The 11,820-nt window shown below is 39.0% G+C and overlaps 1 protein-coding gene across 1 annotated transcript in view; it reads left to right on the forward strand.

The window, feature by feature from the left end:
- Positions 1–11,296, forward strand: part of LOC131572879 (leucine-rich repeats and immunoglobulin-like domains protein 3) — a 37,936-nt gene extending 26,640 nt beyond the window's left edge. Inside the window, exons 12-19 of the mRNA XM_058826300.1 lie at positions 607–770; positions 3,682–4,002; positions 4,510–4,791; positions 5,255–5,707; positions 5,955–6,113; positions 7,203–7,346; positions 7,431–7,706; positions 10,220–11,296. Coding sequence (XP_058682283.1) covers positions 607–770; positions 3,682–4,002; positions 4,510–4,791; positions 5,255–5,707; positions 5,955–6,113; positions 7,203–7,346; positions 7,431–7,706; positions 10,220–10,461 — 2,041 coding nt within the window. The 3' untranslated portion in view covers positions 10,462–11,296. The remainder of the gene's footprint in view (positions 1–606; positions 771–3,681; positions 4,003–4,509; positions 4,792–5,254; positions 5,708–5,954; positions 6,114–7,202; positions 7,347–7,430; positions 7,707–10,219) is intronic.
- Positions 11,297–11,820: the final 524 nt, after the last annotated feature.

Below are 11,820 nucleotides of genomic sequence, written 5' to 3' on the forward strand. Positions count from 1 at the left end.
AACGCTGGCTCACGGTTATACTGAAAGGGGTGACATCAAATTGGCAACCTGTCACTAGTGGGGTGCAGCAGGGCTCCATCCTCAGCCCTGTGCTCTTGATAAATGGCTTGGACACAGCGCTGGAAGGGATACTGAGCAAGTTCACAGATGGTGCCAAACTGGGAGGAGCTGTTGACTCCCTCAAAGGCAGGGAGGCCCTGCAGAGTGACCTCAACAAATGAGAGGGCTGTATGAAGTTCAGCAAGATAAAGTGCTGGATTCTGCACCTGGGGTAGGGCAGCCCTGGGTGTATGGACAGACTGGGGAATGAGATGCTGGAAAGCACAGCTGTGGGAAAGGAACTGGTGTCCTGGTCAAGGGAAAGTTTAGTTTGAGTCAGCAGTGCCCTGGCAGCCAGGAGGGCCAGGCATGTCCTGGGGGGTATCAGGCACAGCATGGCCAGCCAGGCAAAGAAGGGGATTTGAGCTGAACAAAATTGCTGTCTTTATCTTGCAATATATGTTTAAGCTAAAACCTTAATTTTGCTACAGAAGTGTGCTCATACAGATCTGTATTACAAACTGAAAAAACAACAAACAGCCTTCAATTTTAATTGCTTTTTCTTAGGCACTTCAACACATCAAGTCTTTTGTGTGACTGCCAGTTAAAATGGCTACCACAGTGGATGTCAGAGAACAACTTCCAGAGCTTTGTAAATGCCAGTTGTGCCCATCCTCAGCTGCTAAAAGGGAGAAGTATTTTTGCTGTCAGCCTGGATGAGTTTGTCTGTGGTGAGTGTAGGCTCTATTTCTCATTCCATAAAACAAATTTTGCTGTATGCTTGGGATTTTTTGTGGTTTCTTGATATGTTGTGATTTCTATAAAAAAATGGAGAAGATGTGATACTAACATTATCTTCTGTCCCCAAACTGTGATGTACATTTTCAAAGCCTGTGGCTTTGTACAAGACAAGGAGTGATGGTATTCTGACTTACATTTCAAGTACAGCTTGCTTACATAGAACATAGAGTGTGCAAGTGAAAGCTCAGTAGTTTGTGAGGGTAAATTTATGTGCCTCTAGATGTAAAAGATACTGTTTAGATAACTACAGTTTTTAAATGAGACACGTTTTGGCAAAATTAAGATGTAGTTTTTTGGTTTGGTTATTGGTAAATTTTTTTCATACTCCATTAGTCTTGAGGTTATTCCAAGGCTGATAAAATTTGAAGGTAAAAAAGCCATACTAGCCTCAGTTCTTGATTTTTATGTGTGCTTATTGTCTGCTTTAAAAATTATTTGGAGTATGTAAATTACTGTCTTTATATAAACTGTGTTTAAAAATTACCTGATTGCCACAGTTATGATACCAGTATTTTTTATTTCAGTTTGCCAGATAGTAAGTGCTAGTAAAATATTTTTACTTTAGGACCTGAGAATTTGAGGTGATAGTATCTGCCTTAAAAATGAAATTGTTCTATGTGTGTTTAGTAGCATTCATGAGCACTTCTGTTATGTTCTCTATTTAAAGCAAAGTGAAGCTAAGCATTCAGAGTAAGAACATGTGTTTGATTACTCTGATATGTAAAGTGGGGACTTAGAAAATATCAGGAAATTTAAAAGCTAACTACATTTAATGTTTTTTTGTTGAATACATCTTACTTTCTTACTAAAGAAAATTCATACTTTATATTCTTTGGTGCCAAAAAGGCCTTCTCGATAACTTCCTCTCATAGCAAATGTAACTGATTAATTTTTGCTGTTGCTACTCATACCCTTTTTTCAGTGGGAAAGCAGGTTCAGAATATAAAATACTGTACCAAAATGTTGTTTTTCCCTTCCTGTTAGCAGTCAAATATTTAATAAATTAAATAATGGGCAGATTCTACCTACTGCTGAGGAGGAGAGGTTGACATAATGCAGGGAATTACAGACTACTCAGGGTCAAAGGAGTATATGAGAAGTAGACGTCCTAATTTATGCTAAAGGTATTTTGTCAAAAAATTGAACTGGGGATTGAAATATACATCTTCCATTTGCTGTATTGTGGGAATTGTGATTTTTCTTTTGACTGCTGAATGCTGTTTTTAAGTAATTAATTTTAAACCATTTAAGACTTACTAGCAAAAATAAATGTACTGAGTTGGTTTTTGAGCTTTGCACTTAGTGCAATTGCCATGCAAAAATAACTAAAATGTCCCAATGCAATCATTGGGTGTTTCAGTTATATCTTTAAAGTGTGTTATCACTAGACATTCGGGTGTACGCATCTTGCCTTACAAGTTAGCAATAGCTGCTTTTGCTTATATAGAATTTTTAAGTGGAGTGTGTTGACTTCTGTCTGAAATTAAAAGGTGTGTGTATATATGTGGATGTTTTTGTGATGGAGTCATTCAGATATGCTCTTGTATTATTCTGTTCTGACAAAACATAGTGCTCGTCTTATGCTAGTGTATTCTGTATTCTGACCTGTATGCTTATTTGAGTGACCTTTTTATCACTCCTTCCTGTCAGATAATTAAGATTGAAGTATGTTCTCCCATCCTTTCACAAGGCTAATTTAAGTACTTAGAATGTTTTACTTGGTTATTCCTGTGCAAAGTCAGTGAATGTTTTAACTCAATTTGCAAATGGTAAGACATGGGTTTGAAGCATGAAGAGCAAATGGTCTGGGAGGTTCTTAAAGCCCAGGCTTATAGTCCCAGATCCATGTTCCCCTGTCACTGGAGCACAGCTTCTTACCTGCAGGAGTTTTGCCAACAGTTCAAGTTTAGGCTATCTGCACATCTCATTTTCCTTTATAACAGAGTGGAGGATCTTCAAGGAAATAAGACTTTGACCCCATAGTTGTTCCCAGTCATTTGAGATGTAATTAGACAAAGGGGCTAGGAAAAACAGCAGGGTCTGCAGGGAGGAATTTTTGGGGCACAGGGCTTTCCCTACAGTTCCTGTGAAGCTGATGCAAAGATTGGACACATCTTGAAAGTTGGGTATGTACTAAGGCTTTTGCTTTTGGGAAACCACACATTTACTTGCCCTCTCCTTTTGCGCATGCAGTGAACACACAATTGAATAAATAACTGAGAAGGCAGTTAATTCTGTAAACTCACAACATGGCACTTTGAAGGTAACTTTCCTATAGTAAAGGGACCACCAGGAATTCTTGAAATTACTGTGTTCTGCCCTGCTTAAGGGACCTTCCATCCCCTTTGGCCCAAACAGACACAGATCACTGGAGCACTAACTTTTGTACTTGATTTTTTTTTGTGGGTTTGTGTAAAACCCTCAACTGTAACTTGGAGTTTCTGATAGCAGAAGAACTATGCTTTCAATAAAGAAAAACTCAGAGCAGCCTGAGGAGTTGTAAAGATGAGAAGTAGGCTTCATGATTGATGTTCAGAATAGTTCTTATGGATGTCAGGGGGTAGTTCTTCCATCTTCAGTGCTGCTGTTGAAGAAACTGTGCACACAGTCTGCTTTTAAATGTGCTTTCTCTTCAGTAAGAGATGGCTTGGCACAATAAATTCATAAATACAGCATCTTTAAATGCCCTATGGCTAACAAAATTTAAAACAAAAGGTATTGTGGATCCATTTAATAAATACTTATCTGACTCTTCTCTCAAACCTATAAAACAAGGCTTACTAACTGTCTGGAAAGAGTCCTCAGGCACTGCATATATTTTTTTTTCTTTTCCTCATGCAGATGATTTTCCTAAACCACAGATCACTGTCCAGCCAGAAACCCAGTCAGCAATTAAAGGCTCCAATTTGAGTTTTGTGTGTTCAGCAGCCAGCAGCAGTGATTCCCCAATGACTTTTGCATGGAAGAAAGACAACGAATTGCTGCAAGATGCTGAAATGGAGAATTACGCACACCTCCGGGCCCAGGGTGGAGAAGTGATGGAGTACACCACCATCCTTCGACTGCGCAATGTTGAATTCAGTAATGAAGGGAAATACCAGTGTGTTATTTCAAATCATTTTGGTTCATCCTACTCTGTCAAAGCCAAACTTACAGTAAACAGTAAGTATGTTATGTTTTGCTTGTGGACTTAGAATGATTTTAATCAAGATAGGTAATCATAGATTTTCCATTCTCATCATGTGCATCTTTAGAAGATCCATAAAATGAGATTATTTCATAAAAATTTATCTATTTCCAAGGACACCATTCAGTTTTACCTCTGGTCCCAGTGTGCTGAAGCATAGTATAGGAAAAGCCAGATAACATACCAAATTCATATTATATCTGGCAAAATCAATGTTACAAGATGGAAAATGTTAACTTTTTCTCACAGGAAGTATATGCTCTGTTTCAAGATGCTATGAAAAGGTCATCTAGGAGGCTGTTAGCAGAAATGAGATTTTGATCTAGGTGGTTTCACATACTTCACAGTTCCTTCCCTTTCTGCTGGCTACTGATGAGTTTAGGTTGTATTATTTCTCTACTGTTTTTAGGCCCATAAACAGTGTTCAAAAAAGGAAAAGTATGTTTCATGTATTGATTTTGGTATCACCAACTTTTCTTTAGTGCTGCCTTCATTTACAAAAATCCCCATGGACTTAACCATTCGAGCTGGGGCAATGGCGCGTTTGGAATGTGCTGCAGTTGGGCATCCTATCCCACAGATTGCTTGGCAGAAAGATGGTGGAACAGATTTTCCTGCAGCACGCAAGAGGCGCATGCATGTCATGCCTGAAGATGATGTATTCTTTATTGTTGATGTAAAGATTGAGGACACAGGTGTTTACAGCTGTACAGCTCAAAACACTGCTGGAAGTATTTCAGCTAACGCAACATTAACAGTACTAGGTAAGATATTGGCAAACCTTAACAGCACAATCAATATGATTCAAAATAATAAAAGTTAGTCAAGTTTGTCAGTGTATACACATCTGGTATGAGTGTGATGGAGGGAAGGGGCTTCTGTTTTAATTTAGAGACAGTAGATTTGTTTAACTTCTGATTTCTTGACATTTTGTTAACCACTTTTATTGGAGTTTTGTGCAATCGTAAGCACGCATGATTTGGCATTTTTACCTTATAATCAAGCATGTAAATCAGATCAACTGACAGGTAAATTGTAGGCTTTAAGTACAAATTTTTGAGTTTCTTCTTAGAATGAGAGTAAGCTTTATTAGGCGCTACTGATGCATTTATTTTAGCTTTTCCTCTTGATCTGTGAAGAAGAGGGACGTTATTACTCTTGCAAGATCATTTAGAATATTAGAATAATAAGACTTATAAGAATATAAGGCTTGTGCTTTCTTTCCAGAAACACCATCATTTTTGCGGCCTTTGCTGGACCGAACTGTGACAAAAGGTGAAACTGCAGTCTTGCAGTGCATTGCTGGTGGTAGCCCTCCACCCCGACTGAACTGGACTAAGGATGACAGCCCTCTCGTGGTTACAGAAAGACATTTCTTTGCTGCAGGCAATCAGTTACTAATTATTGTGGATACAGATGTAGAAGATGCTGGGAAATACACTTGTGAAATGTCTAATACACTTGGAACGGAACGAGGCAACATCCGTCTTAATGTAATTCCTACTCCCACCTGTGACTCTCCTCAAAACATTGCCCCGTCACTTGATGATGATGGATGGGCCACAGTTGGCATTGTGATCATAGCTGTGGTTTGCTGTGTGGTGGGCACTTCCTTGGTGTGGGTGGTCATCATCTACCACACCAGAAGGAGAAATGAAGATTGCAGCATCACAAATACAGGTGTGTAAACTGAAGGTTTGGAGTTTTCCTCCCTAATTTGCCCTAAACTAGGACACCTTGGAAAGGGAAAAAAAAAATGTTCGTGGTTGCTTTGCAGTGACTTTATTGTAGGAACATTTGTGTGTTTCTACTTGGAAGCAAAAAGATGAATTATATGTTACTTTCAGTGCTTTGCTGACAAGTTTAAAAATGTTTCTACAAACTGAAGTATGCTAATGGCTTTTGTATGTATTTTGCTTCCCCACAGATGAAACAAATTTACCTGCTGACATTCCAAGTTACCTGTCATCCCAGGGGACACTAGCTGAAAGGCAGGATGGATATGGCTCATCTGAAAATGGCAGTCACCATCAGTTTCTCTCATCTTCTGTAGGAGGGTATTTTTTGCAGCAGAGGGACAGTAATGGTAGGTAGAAAATGCTAAGCTATGATTTTTCATGTGGCTTGAGGAGCTGCAGTTTGGCTATTGTCTTTCTAACTAACAGAAATAACACTACAGAAGCATGTTTACAGAAATTTAATTGAGGATGTGAATTTTATTGCTTGGTATTTTTTTCAACATGATAATAACTGGAACTTGGTTCTGTTCATCCAAATGATATTAGGATGTTTATTAAATGAGGAAGTTTTTCTCTAGTCTCAAGGGTAAATTTAAACTGATATGCCACAAAACAAGAGTGTCCAAAAGAAAAATTACCATGGCATGTCTTCCTCTCTTACAGCATGAAAAGTGTGCTTTTAGTGGAATGTAGGCATGTGTGGTAATAGCAGTGGAACTTAAGTATAGCTGTTTAAGCTTGCTGGTTAAAAAAATCATTATAGTCAGGGTTAGTAAAGGATTTAAGGTGACTGCAAGTTAAAACCTGCAATACTTGACATTTATATGTGTGGCCCCTAAGAATCCTGTACATACCTGCACTAGAGAATAAAAGGCACCTTTCTGGGAAAGAGTTTGGGGTTGAGATACAATTAGGAGCTGGGACAGGTGGGAATGATGCTGAGATAGGTTTGCAGTTCTGGGGTAGTGAGAGGAACAGCCTCTTTGTGGATCAGGAACCAGAGGCTGTGTCCAAAGCTTTCAGGAACCATTGAACTGAAAATCTTTATAGGTGTTTAAGCAGCCAGTGACTCCTTCAGATTCTTCCAAACAGGACTTAGACATTGATACTCTGCTTTGAAGGTGGCTGTCAGATCATGAATTTGTATTCTGTGCTTTGGATGAAGGAAGTCCCTGGTTCTGATCCCTGTGACTGGTTTTGTTTTGTTTTGTTATTCAGGGATTGTACAGTGAAGTGACACATCTCTGTCAAGCTAATTAATAGAACAGTTGCTGGAATTAGAATTCTCATCCAAAAGTTAGGTTAAATCTAAGCAAACTCGGAACTACACTACAAAATGTAGTTGAACACGTGGGGTTCTTAAAACTTACCCAAGAAAACTCTAAGCTGAAGATGCAGAAAAGACTGTGTGCTGACACATCAATTTTATTTTTAAGGCATTTGCCATCTAGATAACAGCAGCGAAACAGACTTGGAGGGTGTTGCAGATCCATTCCTATGTCACTATTTGGGGACTTCAGGGACTTCGTATTTAAAAGGCAACACTTACAGTTCTGATGCATTTGAAGCATACAATACAAGTAAGTTGGTGGGGGGAAGGTTTAGGCCGAACTTAATCGTTGCTATGATGAATCAGTATAAAATCAATCTTTCCTTTCCTTTAGGTTGCAGCCCTGACCAGAGATCAGTAGGCTTGGGCCCTTATGAGTCTGGATATTTAAAGAAAAAGGAAAGCTATCAATACTCACCTGCTCAGGAAGATCCCTTTGACCAGTGTGTTGGCTTTATTGGGACACCGGCTACAAGTAGCAGATTGATGAACTCTATTTATACTCAAAATGAAGGAACTGGACTGAAAAGCAAAAGTCTCAACTTAGACACATTTGATTTAAACAGAAGTTTGGAGCCCTCATCTATTACAAGTAACAGCACTTTCATGGGTATGTTCTAGCTGTTGTTTTTTATTCAAGCTGCCATTGTCTTTGCTGTCTTGCTTCCTACAATACTAAGCAAATACTAAGTACCTACAATACTAAGCAAAACTGATTTCTCAGCTTTCTCTTTCCCAAATGTTTGATGCTGAGGAACAGAAAAGTGAATATAACTGTGTTATGAGGATATTTAGATGACCACATCTTAATAGCTCACACTTACATAAAAATTTCATTGGTGATGCGATTCTTATCTTCTGTCTTAATAGAGCTGGCAGATTTCTGTAAATGTTAGCATACATAACTTAAATATACCTTAACAAACTTCAGGCATAAGTTTTGCCTGACAGGCAAAAAGGTGTGTAAGGAGGGCTCAGGGCAGGTGGGGAGACTTGAACTTGTATGTGTATATATTTTATAACACAGTCAGCCAGAACTATTTACCCTTCAAAAGAAGGCACTATGTCAAAATTCCCTCTCTATCCCTCATTTGTAATTTTCTCATAATGCGCATGACAAAAGAATTCCCGAAGTGTAGTTTAGGGTTTACAATTTTAATCCAGATTGTAGGGAGAGGTGGGGAAAGGAGGAAAGCTTTGCTTTATCCTCGAAGCTCATTAAATTTTGGATGTTGGTTTGGTTGCTTGGTTTAAAATGCATATAAAACCACATACTGCTTTCATCCTTGTGATATCTTAGCACCAAACACAGCTCTGGTACCATAGATTGTCTCCCAGCTGGTGTGTCAGCACTGGCTGATCGAGATCTGGGTCTGCTGGCTCTGAAGGGGACCTGGGGGAATGTGCATCACTGGGCTCTTTGTTCTCAGGGGGTGGGGAGGGAGGCACAAGCTCTGAAGTTTTCCCTCTTCAAAAGCCAGATGTTTGAACTGTAAAACGTTGCAGATGCCAGGACATCTGGCAGAGACCCTGGGACTGCACACGGCCAGCTTCCTGGCTGCCTGCCACTATTACTGTGGTGGGACTGTGCAGACAGGGCTTTAGCATGTCTCCTGCAGAAAGCAGTCCAACTGTATGTTCATATATCCAGGAGTTAATGTCACCTCAAGGGCACATAGTCCTCTTGCCCTAAGAAGCTATGCAGAGTTACTACTTTCATCAGTTCTCTGAGCATACTACCCCACTTACGTTGCATTGTCAATGCCTTAGATGCTTCATAACCATTAGCACTCTTCCCTCAAAGAGCCTATCGCTAGATCTTGGAGATGGTGGCTATGGAAGAAGTTGTGGTAGATTTCTTGTCTTTAGTTGCGAATTCACTTCTTCAAGATGGCCATCAAATTCAAGCCCCCTTCTGCTTGTGCAGTCACAGTGAAGAAGACAGCTGGCATTTTAGCATCATGGTTGATGCACGAGCCAGAAAGTTTGTAGCTTGGATTTTTTGTTTGTAAGACAGTTCATTTGTAGCTTTGGTGCTGTGAGGAGCATCGTTTCATATTGCATTAGGTCAAACCTGCTGTACAATTCGTTGATGGAAATAGGGATTTTGTCCAGTGCCTTTTTTAATAACTTCTCAGATCACAGTTTTACTTGAAACCCTTGCTTCTAACAACTAAACAAAAGCAGAAGTGTTGCATTTTGTTTGGGCTCAAAATTTATTAAAAAATGTAGTGTCAAATTATTAATAGAAACTTCCTCAAAGACAGCCTGTGGCACACTGTCCTCTGAAAGTAAGTGCTTACAGACACTATGACTTACGATGGCTTTATCTTTGTTCAGTGAAAAAAGAAGGTCCTTCTTGTAGAGGTGTTGATACTAACAGCTTCCCAGTGGTGAAGAGTGACACACACTGATTGTTTCCTGACTGGTAAATCCAGATAATTAATAACAATTGAACTGAAATGTGTAATTCTCTTTGGATTGCTATTGTTCTCTTTGCCCACAACTGGCTGGATGATCAGTGGTAAATGGAGCATGTCACTATCTCCATCTTTATTATTAATGGGAGGTGCTAGCCAGAAGAAGATTGTGTTAGGGTTCAGATTGCACTGTGGAACAGTGTTGTATAACCTGATTGAGGTTTATGGGGTTACTTTTTTTTTTTTTTTTTAATTCCTATTTTATTTTTTCTAAACTGCATGGCAGATTGCACATGCCATTCATTTATTGAAGAGCAAAACAGGGAGTGACTTCTGCATTAGGTGTCTTGTGATGTGTTTGCAGTTTGGTCTGTGTTCCCACCTCCCCTCTCACCACCCTCCCCAAATAAAAATGAGTATGGAAGTAGTCATGAAGACAAAAGAAATGAAGTTGTGGGTAGCTATACAACTACTTGGAAGTGTTCTTAATGTCTCTGAGGGCAGAATCTTGCCCTTAAGCTTGCGAGCACATGGATATTGTATTTTAAATGGTAAAACAACATTTAAGTAAAATCTCACTTTGGTGAACTTTTTCTTTTGTCAATCCTTGGCTTGCATTCCAGTGTCACTTATGTACACTAGGGTGAGACATAAAGCTTTTTAACATCAGTATTTCTGTGCTCACTCTTTCACTGTCTTTCAGGAACATTTGGAAAGCCTTTATGGAGGCCTCAGCTGGACTCTCTTTCAAGCTGTAGACAGCAAGCAAATTGCCAGCCAAAAACCTCTCATAATAATCATGTCTCACTGGACTTCGATGCAGAGGTGGATGAAGAGGGAAGGAAAAGGACAGTTTCTAGGGGAGAAAATAGCTTTTATACTTGCAAACAGTCCTTCGAAAACTTTAGGACTTCTACTTTCCGATCCAGTGATTCAGATACGTAGCTCCTTTTGGACTTGCTGTTTTCTGGAACCAAAGAAATAATTTGACATACTACTACCTCAGTATGGAACTTTATTTAAAAGGGGAATAAGGAGAAGAAGGGAAGAAAGAAACCACATGATGCTCTGAAATCAGAAGAAAAAATATATTTTTTTTCCAATAAAGCATAATTTCCAAGATGCTCTACATTGGTTCTACAGGGAAAAAAAATCATTATAAAAATACTATATTTGTAATTATTTTATAGCTTTTTTTAATGCAAATAATATGTTTTGTAAATTAACGATGTAAATAATACAGTGTACGTATTTCTATGTCAGACTTCATTTTCTTGAAATGAGTAGTAAGCATTCTAATTTTGTATTTTTTTTTTTAAATTTTGTACCTTTTTACAAATGGAAACTCCATGCTGTTATCAGGTACCATGCATCTTATTTGCACATTACTTTAATAAAATATGCTGCCATGTGGTCTCTGACCTACATTAGTGTATGAAGAATGAAAAGTGAATTATGTTTTTGGACAGTATTGCAAATGTAGGTGCTTTCTGATGCACGTTTGCACCTTTATTTGACTTAAACTTGTACCTTTAGATTTACTATGTAAACTATCTTCATCTTCAAAGAGAGGGTGTGGTCCTGCCATGGTTATTGGTAAGGTTGGTTGCAGCTGTTAGAACTAAAGCAAGGCTGTAAATCCTCCAGTTTGTGAATTCCCCCTGTCAGATGTGCACACACACGCTCTCCGTTTTCATGCCTGTAAGACTGTAGAACCAGCAGTTTGCCTGTGCCTTTGTTAGTGTGCCTGCATCTGGTGGAGGGATATGATATACACAGTAGATGCACGAATTGATATCAAGCTATTTAGTAAAAGAAGAAAAATGGCACTGGGTATCTGCCTGGTAACCTAGCTCTTCTCTGAGTGGCTGTGTCAAGTGTTTGCCAAATACGGAGTGCATGCCTGAGTCTTTGCTTTCCCATACCCTTTCTCCCTCTTTTCTTGCTTCTGCAGCCACTCCCTGCTCAACATGAGGAGGTAATCCAAGAATAAGATAATGGGTTTTTTTGTTTAATTCATGCTTCTGTTCTTTACTTGGCTGCCCTTCTCTCTGGTTATAGGTGAGATCTGTGCTTTATTTAATTGCTCAGTCACGTTGAGCAATTGTAGACTTTTGCTGGATTATATTTTTAGTAAAGAACCCAGTGTCTAACTATACAGAGAAAACAGTAGTTAAAACTGAGTGGACACAGTCCACTTTTTCTGTTTCCAGGTACAGATGCCTGTTGTTTTAAAAAGCGGTGAATTCTGTTGTCATCACTGTGCTAAAACAGTGAGACTTCAAAATGGTTAATTCTACAGGA

This window comes from Poecile atricapillus, chromosome Z (genome assembly GCF_030490865.1).
Source record: "Poecile atricapillus isolate bPoeAtr1 chromosome Z, bPoeAtr1.hap1, whole genome shotgun sequence".
In the NCBI taxonomy this organism is placed as follows: Eukaryota; Metazoa; Chordata; class Aves; order Passeriformes; family Paridae; genus Poecile; species Poecile atricapillus.